Genomic DNA, 13,815 nt, shown 5'->3' with positions numbered 1-13,815 from the left:
ACGCAGTACAGATACGCTGTTTACGTTAGGCTTTTCCCGGCGTAAAGTTACCCTTGCTATATGAGGCGTAGATGTGGCGTACCAATGTTAAGTATGGACGTCGTTCCCACGTCGAATTTTGAAAATGTTACGTCGTTTGCGTAAGTCGTTTGCGAATAGGGCTGGGCGTCATTTACGTTCACGTCGAAAAAGCATTGGCTTCTTGCGGGTTAATTTGGAGCATGCGCACTGGGATACTTTCACGGACGGCGCATGCGCCGTTCGTAAAAAGCGTCATTTACGCGGGGTCACATTAAATTTACATAACACAAGCCCACATCTACCACATTTGAATTAGGCGGGCTTACGCTGCGCTACGCCGCCGCAACTTTGGTTTGAGAATACGGCACTTGCCTGTCAAAGTTGCAGAGGCGTAACGTAAATACGTAAATAGGATACATTACGCCCGCACAAAGATACGCGGTTCTACGTGAATCTGGGCCTACTGCAAATAATGTGGAACACACCATGTGCGCCTCGTACACACGATCGGAATTTCCGAATTTTCATCGAATATTTCTGACTGTGTGTATACCCCATCAGGCTTTTTCCGTCGGAAATTCCGTTCGTCTGTATGGAACTCTGACGGAGAAAAAAACATGCATGCTCTGAAACAATTCGTTGCATGCTCGGAAGCATTGAACTTTATTTTTCTAGGCTCGTAGTAGTGTTGTACGTCACTGTGTTTTTGACGGTCGGAATTTGGTCTGTCCGTGTCCAAGGGTAATGAATAAGCACCTTTGTGTGAAACGCTTCTACCATTTGAACTGTGTGTAAACACTTGGGATGTTCGTTCATTAAATAAGAATTTTGATGGATCTTGGAGTGCTGCCATTTCTTCAGGGTTGATCGTGTCCAAGACAGCTTGAATGAAATTCCGTCGGAAAAACCCATCAGAGTTTATTTTGACGGAAAACTCAGATCGTGTGTACAGGGCATAAGTGTGTTGGGTGGCATTATTTCTTTTTTTTCACAAGAAGAAGGGGTGGCCTTATTTCTGAATAGCACATACATGCATATGTGATTGCCAATGCGTGGCAGCGTGCAGCAACACATAGTTATGCACTATCATGCATTGCCATGTAGAGTTTCTAAAAAAGGTCAGATGTGAATTTGTGTGTGCTGCTGTGCTTTGGTAGCCCATTCAAAATGAATGGGCCACTTTCACATAGACTTTCACACTACAAAACATGCATGCTTTAACCACTTGCTTACCGGGCACATATACCCCCCTCCTGCCCAGGTGAAATTTCAGCTTCCGGCACTGCGTCGCTTTAACTGACAATTGCGCTGTCGTGCGACATGGCTCCCAAACAAAATTGGCGTCCTTTTTTCCCCACAAATAGAGCTTTCTTTTGGTGGTATTTGATTGCCTGTGCGGTTTTTATTTTTTGCGCTATAAACAAAAAAGAGCGACAATTTTGAAAAAAAATACAATATTTTTTACTTGTTGCTATAATAAATATCCCAGTTTTTAAAAAAAAAACACATTTTTTTTCTCAGTTTAGGGCGATACGTATTCTTCTACATATTTTTGGTAAAAAAAAAAAAAAATCGCAATAAGCGACTGGTTTGCGCAAAAGTTATAGCGCCTACAATATAGGGGACAGAATTATTATTTTTTTATTTTATTTTTTTTACTAGAAATGGCGGTCGATCTGCGATTTTTATTGCGACTGCGACGTTATGGCGGACACATCGGACACTTTTGAAACATTTTTGGCGCCATTCACATTTATACTGCGATCAGTGCTATAAAAATGCACTAATTACTGTATAAATGTGACTGGCAGGGAAGGGGTTAACACTAGGGGGTGAGGAAGGGGTTAAATGTGTATACTGCTTAGTGTTCTAACTGTGGGGGAGGGGGGGTGACTGGGGGGGGTGACCGATCTATGTCCCTATGTACAAGGGACACAGATCGGTCTCCTCTCCAGAGACAGCACCGCTGTCTCTGTGTGAGCCGGCAATGAGAAATGATCTCATATGTTTACATATGAGATCATCTCTCATTGGCCGCACAGATCGCATCGCAAACAGCCACTCTGATTGGCCGTTCGCGGCGATCTGTGATTGGCTGTGTCCAAGTGACATGGCCAACACAGACTTTCCCCGCAGCACGCTCTGGAGCGCGCGCGGGGAACGCCCAAAGGGGCGGCCGTCAATTGACGGCCTGTTGGATATTCAGATCCGCGCTGAAGCCGTCATTCGGCTATAGCGCGGGTCTGTAGTGGTTAACATGCATTAGCATGCACCAAACAGATGTGAAACTGGCCAAATAGTGATAATAAAGGCTCAAAAAAAATAAATGAACATGTCATACTTACAGTGCCTTGCAAAGGTATTCACCCCCTTGGCATTTTTCGTGTTTTGTTGCCTCACAACCTGGAATTAACATGGATTGTTTGAGGATTTGCATCATGTAATTTACAGAACATGCCCACAACTTTGAGGATGTTTTTTTTTTGTGTAGCAAACAACAAATAGGACACAATAACAGAAAACATCAATGTGCATAACTATTCTCCCCCCTAAAGTCAATACTTTGTAGAGCCACCCTTTGCGACTATCACAGCTCAGAGTCGCTTTGGATACGTCTCCATGAGCTTGCCACATCTTACCACTGGGATTTTTGTTCATTCCCCCTTGCAAAACTGCTCCAGCTCCTTCAAGTTGGATGGTTTGCACTTGTGAACAGCAATCTTAAAGTCTGACCACAGCTTTTCTATTGGATTGAGGTCTGGGCTTTGACTGGGCCATTCCAACACATTTAAACCACTCAAGTATTGCTTTAGCAGTGTGTTTGGGGTCATCGACCTGCTGGAAGGTGAACCTCTATCCTAGCCTCAAATCACACACAGAGTGGTACAGGTTTTCCTCAAGAATATCCCTGTATATCCCTGTATCCCTGTATTTAGCACCATCCATCTTTACCTCAACTCTGTCCAGTTTCCCAGTCCCTGATGGTGTTCTTTGGGTGATGTGATGTGTTGGGTTTGCACCAGACATAGCGTTTTCTTTGATGGCCAAAAAGTAAAATTTTAGCCTCATCAGACCAGAGCATCTTCCTCCATACATTTTGGGAGTCTCCCACATGCCTTTTTCGCAAACTCAAAACGTGCCATTTTGTTTTTTGCTGAAAGTAATGGCTTTCTTCTGGCCACTCTGCTATAAAGCCCAACTCTATGTAGTGTACGGCTTATTGTCGTCCTATGTAAAGATACTCTAGTCTCTGCTGTGGAACTCTGCAGCTCCTCCAGGGTTACCTTAGGTGCTGCCTCTCTGATTAATGCCCTCCTTGCCCGGTCCGTGAGTTTTGGTGTGTGGCCGTCTCTTGGCAGGTTTTCTGTTGTGCCATGTTCGTTCCATTTGGATATGATAGATTTGATGGTGCTCCTAAGGGATCATCAAAAATGTGGATATTTTTTTTATAACCTAATCCTGACTTGTACTTCTCAACAACCCTCCCTTACTGGTTTGGAGAGTTTCTTGGTCTTCATGGCAGTGTTTGGTTAGTGGTGCCTCTTGCTTAGGTGTTGCAGTCTCTGGGGCCTTTCAAAAAGGTGTGTATATGTATTGACAGATCATGTGACACTTAGATTGCACACAGGTGGACATTATTTCACTAATTATGTAACTGATGAAGGTAATTGGTTGCACCAGAGCTTATTATGGGCTTCATAACAAAGGGGGTGAATGCATATGCACATCATGCCAATTATCATTTTTTTATTTCTGAAAAATAGTTTTATGTATATATTTTTCTAATTTTACTTCGCCAACTTAGACTATTGTGTTCTGATCCATCACATATCATTCAGATAAAAAAAAAACATTGAACTAAAGGCTCATATAAAAACAGAAAACATATATGGTAGAGGGAGGCCCTCTTCCAGATATAGGGATTTTAATGTGAGACATGTCAATTGAAGTAATAAGGTAAGCACACCAAACACAGAGGTTATAAATGTATCAAAAAGTTTAATTTACATATAAAAAATACATATAAAACAATTAGTTGTATGAATGTGACCACAATAGTTACAAAAAGCGAGGGTATGCAGGTTGCCAACTAGTTTCACACTTTCGTGCTTCGTCAGGGCTTTGCAACTTAATCTTTTTGGATTTAGTGGTCTGTGTATGACATAAAAATATGCCGTTAGTACACCATAAAAATAGTACATTGTAATCCATTATACATTATTGATAACAAAAAAGAACATAATAACTGTGTGCTCACCAATTCCGTTAACAACTGAACCAAAAAATGTCAGGACGCATTCCAAAGAATCCCGGCTGTAATGTAACAAAATAGGTAAAAAGCCAAGGGGGTGAATACTTTTGCAAGGTACTGTACCTTCTCTGTGCAATTATTCAGAAGCTCGATCCACCGCTTCTGGTTCCTCCCCCCTGCCGAGTGCCCCATGGCATGCTTGCTTCTGAGCCCGCCCCGCTTAACCCCTCACTGGATTGACAGCAGCAGAAACCAATGGCTCCCGCTCCTGTCTCTGAGCCAATGAGGAGGCAGAGAGCCCAGGACAGCAGCTGCTCTCATGCACATCACTGGATTTGGAAAAGGCTCAGGTAAGTATTAGGGGGGCTGGAGGAAGAGCTGCACAGTGAAGGGTTTTTGCCACCACATTAGTGGTAGGGTTGTCCTGATACCGATACTAGTATTGGTATCAGTGTCGACACCGAGCATTTGCCCAGCCGCTTATTCTCCTCTCCCCTCCTTGGCTTTTAACTGCTTTATTGAAATCTATACAGGAAGATTAGTGATTGTAACACTTCCCCAGTGCCACACCGATCACCCCTGACTGTCCCCCATATCCTCCTCCAGTTCCCTTTCGTGCTCTACTGGTCCCTCTACGTGCTCCTTGGTCCCCCTCCATGCTCCTCCACCCCCTCTGTCCTCCTTCGGAGGAAGGAGCTAGTACATCTGTCAGTGATCACTGACTCTGTTCATTCATATCTGTCAATGGGCATCATAAACTGTTTTTACGATGCTTCATTTTATGAATGGACAGGAGCCTCTGTCTACTGTCTATTCATCTTCAGTGCAGCTGAGGCAGCAGAGAAAGGGACTGGGGGAATCTCCGTCCTCACTACCCTGTCTCAAAAAAGAGATGTCAGGGGTCTATCAGGATATCTTACCAAGGCCACCCCCCAACAGGGCCAATAAAAATAAAAAATAAAAATAATTGTAATAAATAAATATTGAAAAGGTTAAATTGTAAAAATTGTCCACCCCCCCCCAAAATAAAATTAAATAAAGCATTGTAAAAAAATAAATAAACATTTATTGTAAAAATATAAAAAAAAATTGTAAAAAATAAATGAAATAAAAATAAAAACTACTATCATAAAAGGGGGTCTCAAATGTGACTCCTGACATCACTAAGGGGCCACACATAATGTTCAACATATAATATGTAATTCTTGAGAGGACTGTCAGGGACTGCAGACATAGTAGAGATATTGAGGGTCAAGGAGTGTGGACATGCTAAATTTTTGGCTGGGATATGCTACAGAAGACAATATGAAAAAGGGAACATGTTACATGTTTGATGTTGAGTGATTTTAAGTTTCGAGCTACAAAATGCACAATTGTGAATGGAGTCTCAAGGTAAAATTTATTTGTGCTCATAGCAACCTATCTACTTTTGATTGCTTTTTTTTAACCAGTTTAAAACTATATTAGGCAAGCTGTTTTAGGGCGAACAAACGTCCCTAGTTTCAGGAGGAAGTACCCAATTTTAGGGGACTGTTTCTGGGAAAAAAATGTCCCGGATTTCATCCCCAATTAAAAAAAAAAATCCTCTATTTTTTTCCAGCTTTAATAATGGCATTCCTGACTCTGAGTACTGCAGTGTAATCCATCTTAGCAACATTTCTTTGGCTTGGAGCAGGAGGCGAGAGGGGAGGTGTCTCCTCCCGGCTGTGTCCGGGTGCATTGGTGATTTCACATGCTGATATTATGTGTTCCTCCCAGTCCCTCCCCTCTCAGTTTGTGCACACTTCCAAAGTAAGGGGGTGGATTATTTGTCACCCTGCCCTTGCTTGTGTTGGTGACCTGCAGTGCACACCTGGGCCTGTACTCTTAACCAAGAACAATGTAGGCTCAGGTGTTATTAAACCATATCCCGATAATGCCCCTTCCACTGTTGGCACACTTTGGTCCCATCCAGAACTTGGTATGGCTTTGAATGCCACCATTATACACACCTCCTGCTCTGCCTCTGTCCCACCCCCAATAAAAGTAGGTGTAAGCTGTCCCCAAATTGTAGATGGGCCAAACACCCCCCCCCCCCCCCCTGTTCAGTTCGCAGCAGAACTCTCAAAAAGGGGAAAAGTTCTGCCCAAAACAGCAAACTCTATTGAAGCCTATGAGACACGAACATTAGAAATCAAAAGTTCCATTTTGAAGGCTTATATGCAAGTAATTGGCCATAAAAGGGGTCTGGGTGTGTGGGTACTGCCCTGGGGGACATGTATAAATGCCCAAACAAAAATTTAAAAGAAAAAGTTTTTTCAGGAGCAGTGATTTTAATGATGCTTAAAGTGCAACAATAAAAATTCAAATTACCTTTAACCACTTAAGGACCGCCTCCTGCACATATACGTCAGCAGAATGGCACGACTGGGCACATCAACGTATATGTACGTTGATCTTTAAGCCCAGCTGTGGGTCGCGGGCGGGCTCCCGCGACCCGGTCCGAAGCTCCGGGACCGCGGGACAGCCGGACCCGATCGCCGCGGGAGTCCCACGATCGGTCCCCAGAGCTGAAGAACCGTGTGTAAACACGGCTTCCCCGTTCTTCACTGTGGTGGTGTCATCGATCGTGTGATCTCTTTTATAGGGATCCACAATCAATGACGTCACACCTACAGCCACACCCCCCTACAGTTGTAAACACACATTAGGTGACACATAACCCCTTCACCTCCACCTGTGGTTAACTCCCAAACTGCAACTGTCATTTTCACAGTAAACAATGCATTTTAAATGCATTTTTTGCTGTGAAAATGACAATGGTCCCAAAAATGTGTCAAAATTGTCCGAAGTGTCCGCCATAATGTCGCAGTCACGAAAAATTCGCTGATCGCCGCCATTAGTAGTAAAAAAATTTTTTTTATAAAAATGCAATAAAACTATCCCCTATTTTGTAAACGCTATAAATTTTGCGCAAACCAACCGATAAACGCTTATTGCGATTTTTTTTTTACCAAAAATAGGTAGAAGAATATGCATCGGCCTAAACTGAGGAAAAAAATATTTTTTTGATATATTTTTGGGGGATATTTATTATAACAAAAAGTAAAAAATATTATTTTTTTTTCAAAATTGTCGCTCTATATTTGTTTATAGCGCAAAAAATAAAAACCGCAGAGGTGATCAAATACCACCAAAAGAAAGCTCTATTTGTGGGAAAAAAAGGACACCAATTTTGTTTGGGAGCAACGTGGCACGACCGCGCAATTGTCTATTAAAGCGATGCAGTCCCGAATCGCAAAACCTGACCTCGTCCTTTAGCTGCATTTTGGTCCGGGTCTTAAGTGGTTAAAAATAGTGTGCGCATCTGTAGTATGTATAGCACATGCTGCAGCAAAAATAAAAATTTTCAAGCAAACCTGGGCTGTGGTTGTGTTGTTTTGCGGGTGGGGGGCTTATTGGAATCTGGACAATCCCTATTACAAGGTAGCCCCCAAACCCCGCCCCTCTCCCATGTGAATGATTATGGCCTACCCATTCACCAAAAAGTGTCAAAGTACTAAAAACACAGAGGCAGCTTTTTGACAATTCCTTTATTAAAAAATAAAAAACTGTGTCCTCCGATGTAAATCCATCATTAATCACGACCGGCCCCTCCCTCTGCCTGTCTTGAAGACAAACTGCTGAAGGCTGGCTTGCCGTTTGATAGCTCTTTTATAGGTAAGGGTGAGGCACCAGGTGGCAGCGCCCACTTGCGAAGTCACTGACCCAGCATGCACCGGTTGGTAATATCACAAGGGGGGCTTTGCCACCAGGTGACGTTGCCAGATGGCTCCGCCCTTACCTATAGAGGAACAATCAAACGGCAAGCCAGCCATTTGGCGGTTTGCCTTCACTGCGGGTCTGGTATGGATTGGGGGGGGCCCACACTTTTTACATTTTTTACTGTTTTTATCTGCTAATTTTTTTCATTTGTATTCAGCTGTCAGCAGGGAAGCTCATTGACAGCTGACTCATCGGTTGTTAAGGACACTGCAGCCAGCTTCCCGGGCCCCGCTCCTTAACAACCAGCTTTTACTGTGCTCTGATTGGGCAAAGCTTTGTCCAATCAGGGTGCATAATGCACTGTGCAGCATGAACACCCTGCAAATTTGGGTGCTCCCTGAACGGGGTGAACAGCCATGTTGCTCGGGCCGAACCTTTCACCCAGCACTACCCCAGATTTCATTTTGTAAATCTGGTTACCTTATAATACAAATATTTACCTTTATCGGGGCAGATCCACAAAGAAGTTACGCTGGTGTATCTATTGATACGCCGCGTAACTTCTAATTTGCTCCGGCATATCTTTGTTTTGTATCCACAAAACAAGATACGCCTAAAAGCTGTGCTAGATCCGACTGGCGTACATCTTAGTACGCCGTCGGATCCAAGGTGCATATTTATGCTGGCCGCTAGGTGGCGTTTCCGTCGATTTCCACATCGAGTATGCAAATTAGGTAGATACAGCAATCCACGAACGTACGTCCGGCCGGCACATTTTTTTACGTCGTTTCCGTAAGGCTTTTTTCGGCGTATAGTTACCCCTGCTATATGAGGTGTATCCAATGTTAAGTATGGACGTCGTTCCCGCGTCGAATTTTTAATTTTTTACGTTGTTTGCGTAAGTCGTTCGCGAATAGGGCTTTGCGTAGAATGACGTTCACGTCCTAAGCATTGGCTTGTTGCGGGTTAATTTCGAGCATGCGCACTGGGATACCCCCACGGACGGCGCATGCGCCGTTAAAAAAAAACGTCATTTACGTCGGGTCACGACGTATTTACATAAAACACACCCCCATCACATCCATTTGAATTGCGCGCCCTTACGCCGCTAAAGTTACACTACGCCGCCGTAACTTACGGCACAAATTCTTTGAGGATAAGGAAAATACGCTGTAAGTTACGGCGGCGTAGTGTATCAGAGATACGCTACGCCGGCCGCAACAATGCGCCAGGCTACGTGGATCTGGCCCATCATATTTTTTTTATCTCTTGCCCATAATTATGTATTGTGCTATTGTTTGCAAGTACACATGCATCATAAATCCTGTGCTTATAGCAGGGGCTTTTTAATAAGACAAAAAAGAATGTAATAAAGTGTATAATTAAAGCGGGAGTTCACCCATTTATTTAATTTTTGCCCTTGTCCCCTTAGATTCCTGCTCGTTCGGTCTAGGGGAATCGGCTATTTATATTAAAATATGATCCGTACTTACCCATTTTCGAGATGCATCTTCTTCCGTCGCTTCCGGGTATGGGTCTTCGTGAGCGGGCGTTCCTTCTTGATTGACAGTCTTCCGAGAGGCTTCCGAAGGTCGCATCCATCGCGTCACTAGTAGCCGAAAGAAGCCGAACGTCGGTGCGGCTCTATACTGCGCCTGCGCACCGACGTTCGGCTTCTTTCGGAAAATCGTGACGCGATGGATGCGTCCGTCGGAAGCCTCTCGGAAGACTGTCAATCAAGAAGGAACGCCCATTCCCGCAGCCCATACCCGGAAGCGACGGAGAGGATGCATCTCGTAAACGGTAAATACGGATCATATTTTAAAACAATTAGCCGATTCCCCTAGACAAAACGAGCATCCATCTAAGGGGAAAAAGTGCTCTCTGAGGGTGAACCTCCGCTTTAAATAGCAGCTTTATACCTTTCACTTGTCTGGCTATAGAAAACTGAAACAAAGATGGCTGCTACATATCATCAATGCGCTTCTCTGTTTCTTCCGTAGCTTACATTTTAGTTTTAGAAACTTCTTGCTTTAATGGTAACGTAAAACATTTTACAAGAAGATTCAGCAGTCCAACTTTGCATATTGATATACGCAGCGCTATTAAACTGTGCCGTTTTTTTTTTAAGCAGATAAAAAATATTTGCTTGGAAAGTATATTTACATTTATTGTAGATATTACAGTTACAAATTAGCCTATTAGTCTAGTAGCAAGTTCTTCAAAGTGTTTCATACTATTATATTGGGTAGAAAATTTATTTTAACAATTACAAGCTTGGTTGCATCTTGCTATTAAATCTCTAGATTCATTTGGTTGCCTTCATGCAGCTGTTCCAGCTGGTGTGTGGACTAATATTATTCCTGGGTATCTTTTTGTAGGAAAAGGTAAAAGGAGGACAGACTATTCAGAACAAAGAGAAGCGTTTTCGAGAGACTACATCTTCTTTACCTGGACCTGGCGCTTATGACCTGCAGGTTGGGCTGGATATGGATGAAAGAAAGAAGATATCTTCAAAATCTGGAAAAGTAAATACGGCTCTATTGTATAAGATGGATGAGGTTAACCTTTATAATGGATTGCACAAGAAAGACCATTATCTGAACCCTGTTATACTTGCATTGAACATTGTTCACCTTACAGTGTCTTAGGGTCAGATCATCCAAATCCAATAGTTTCATGTCTAACGAGGCTGAAAATAGACTGATATGAAGTTCAGCCTTTCACAGCTTCTGCAATTTTGGCTCAGAAGATGATAAAATAAAACCCCTTGGGCAACTCTTGCCAGTTTTGCTACGCTTGTGAAATTAAATTGTTGGATTAAAACTGGATTCCAGACAAATAGGTAGATTCAGGTAGAGTTAGGCCGACTTATCAGTAGATAAGCCGACCTAACTCAGAATCTACGCCGACTTATCTTTAAGCGTATGCTCAAACAGAGATACGCTTAAACATATCTAAGATACGACGGCTTGCGCCGTCCTATCTTAGATTGCAATATTTCGGATGGCCGCTAGGTGGCGCTTCCATTGCGGTCGGCGTAGAATATGTAAATGAGGAGATACGCCGATTCACGAGCGTACGCCTGGCCGACGCAGTACCTTTACGCCGTTTGCGTAAGAGATAGGCCGCGTAAAGTTAGAGCTGGGCCCTAGTTGGAATAGTAATGTCAGGTATGGCCGCCGTTCCTGCGTCGAAAATTCGAATTTTTTACGTTGTTTGCATAAGTCGTCCGTGAATCGGGATTTAAGTCGTTTACGTCCACGTCGAAATCAATAGGCCCGTGCGGCGTACTTAGCCGCAATGCACACTGGGAAATGTAGGCATGTGCAGTAACAAGAAAACGTCAAAAACGTAAGGTCAAGCCTCATTACCATTAAACACGCCCCCCTAACACACATTTGAATTCGGCGCCCTTACGCCCGCCCGCTTTAGGCTACACCGCCGTATATTAGCAGGCAAGTACATTGAGAATCATTACTTGCCTAGCTAACTTACGGCGGCATAGCCTAAACACGCTAAGCTACGCGTGTTTATTCCAATGTACCTGAATCTAGCTAATACAGTTTAAAGCTCCTGGGCCCAGATTCACAAAGGACTTATGAAGGCGTATCTCCAGATACGCCGTCGTAAGTCTGAATGTGAGGCGTCGTATCTCGGCGCCTGATTCAAAGAATCAGATACGCCAGAATTTGTCTAAGATACGACTGACGTAAGTCTCTTACGCCGTCGTATCTTAGGTGCATATTTCCGCTGGCCGCTAGGGGCGCTTCCGTATATTTCCACTTTGAATATGCAAATGAGCTAGATACGCCGATTCACGAACGTACTTGCGCCCGGCGTATTAAAATACGCTGTTTCCGTAAGGCGTACGACCGGCGTAACTTTACCCCTCATAAAGCAGGGGTAAGTCATGTTAAGGTATGGACGTCGGAACATTGTCGTATTTTACGTCGTTTGCGTAAGTCGTCCGTGAATGGGGATGGGCGTAGGTTATGTTCACGTCGACTAAACATTGAGCCGGCATAACTTAGGGAGAAAATTTGACGTGATACTGAGCATGCGCGCGCATTCGCCATTCGTTAGGCGCGTCATTTACGTGGGGTCACGATTCATTTCCAAACAACACGCCCCCTACAAGCCTACTTTGAATTAGGCGGGCTTACGCCGGCCCATGTACGTTATGCCGCCGTAACTTAGGGAGCAAGTTCTTTGTGAATACGGTACTCGCCTCTCTAAGTTATGGCGGCGTAGCGTATATGAGATACGCTACGCCCGCCTAAACTTAAGCCATTGTATCTGAATCTGGCCCCAGGATTATTATTTTTTTTTTAAATAGACTGGGCCAGTGTGGTTACCTCTAATACAGGGGTGCTTAGACTTTTATGGAGCGTGAGCCACTTAAGTGATTTGGCTCCCAATGAAATGAAATGGCTCAGAATGTCATAATGACAAAACAACAAACAGGAGGATCATCATTTTCCCATGGGGACCAATCCCCATGGGATGTTTACCCGCTGCTTAATCACAAAGATCTATATTTTTATCAACCAGATCACCTTTAACGTTTTTCTAAACCCAGGGCCCTGCATTCACTATATCTTGTCTACCACAGTACACAGAACGTGGAAATGCAATAGTTTTAATAAATATAAACTGCTAAATACCTTTTCACATCAGCAGTATATAGCAGTCTTGTGACAATCAGTGCCTAGTTAAAGCTCGTAGGAGGAGTTTTCATTCTCTCATGAGGCTGCAGGACCCCTGACACTCTGTCTGGACAGTGCTGATTGGCCCTGTGCTGATAACATGCACTCTCCCAAGATAAAAAAAAGACTCTCTAGCAATACACACAAAACCAAGCACGAGCCTCTGGAGATGGTTTAAAGGCCCCTGGAAGAAGAGGAGGATGAGAGGAGACAGGATCAAACAGCCTTTTTACACAATGGAGAGGATTAGCCTCCAGTATAACAAGCATGCTTTACTGTATATACATACTGATTTTACTGTTGTGGGTTTAGTAGCAATAGAAAGGGGAGGTGGCGCCCGTTGCGCCCTTAGTGGATGTGCCACCCCTGTTCTGTACTAATTGTAAAAGATAGGAAGTCGCTGTATTGTCACCTGGAGGATTACAGCTCAGATTGTATGTAGAACTGACTACCAATGACAATTTGAGCAACCCCATCAGCCTTCTGAACATTACATAACAATCATTAGCGGTAACCACATTGGCCAAATCTAAGTTCTAAAAATCAAATGTACCTGGAGTTCAGCTTTAAGGGCCATATTCTCAAATAATTTACGCAGGCGTATCAGCAGATACGCCGACGTAAGTCCGATCCTATGTTTAAGTGTATTCTCAAACTGAGATACACTTAAACATGCCTAAGATACGACGGCCTGCGCCGTTGTATCTTAGGCTGCAATATTTACGCTGACCGCTAGGTGGCGGTCAGCGTAGAATATGCAAATGACTAGTCACGCCGATTCTCTAACGTACACTTGCCAGCCGTAGTGTTTTAACGTCGTTTCCGTAAGCGATACGCGGCGTGCTCAATGTTAAGTATGGCCGTCGATCCCGCGTCGAAATTTGAAAATTTAACGTCGTTTGCGTAAGTCGTTCGTGAATGGCGCTGGACGCCATTTACGTTACAGTCAAAACAAATGACGTCCGTGAGACGTCATTTAACGCAATGCACGTCGGGTAATTTACCCGACGGAGCATGCGCATTACGATCGGCGCGGGAGCGCGCCTAATTTAAATGATCCACGCCCCCTACCAGGATCATTTGAATTAG

General features: G+C 43.8%; 1 protein-coding gene across 1 annotated transcript in view; it reads left to right on the top strand.

The window, feature by feature from the left end:
• Nucleotides 1–13,815, top strand: part of STPG2 (sperm tail PG-rich repeat containing 2) — an 874,725-nt gene that overhangs the window by 25,835 nt on the left and 835,075 nt on the right. The window contains exon 4 of the mRNA XM_040328101.1: nt 10,399–10,545. Within this exon, the coding sequence (XP_040184035.1) occupies nt 10,399–10,545 (147 nt within the window). The remainder of the gene's footprint in view (nt 1–10,398; nt 10,546–13,815) is intronic.

The sequence above is a fragment of the Rana temporaria genome, chromosome 1, assembly GCF_905171775.1.
Source record: "Rana temporaria chromosome 1, aRanTem1.1, whole genome shotgun sequence".
In the NCBI taxonomy this organism is placed as follows: Eukaryota; Metazoa; Chordata; class Amphibia; order Anura; family Ranidae; genus Rana; species Rana temporaria.
The sequence above is the reverse complement of the archived record's forward strand: the minus strand, read 5'-3'. Positions and strand labels throughout refer to the sequence as shown.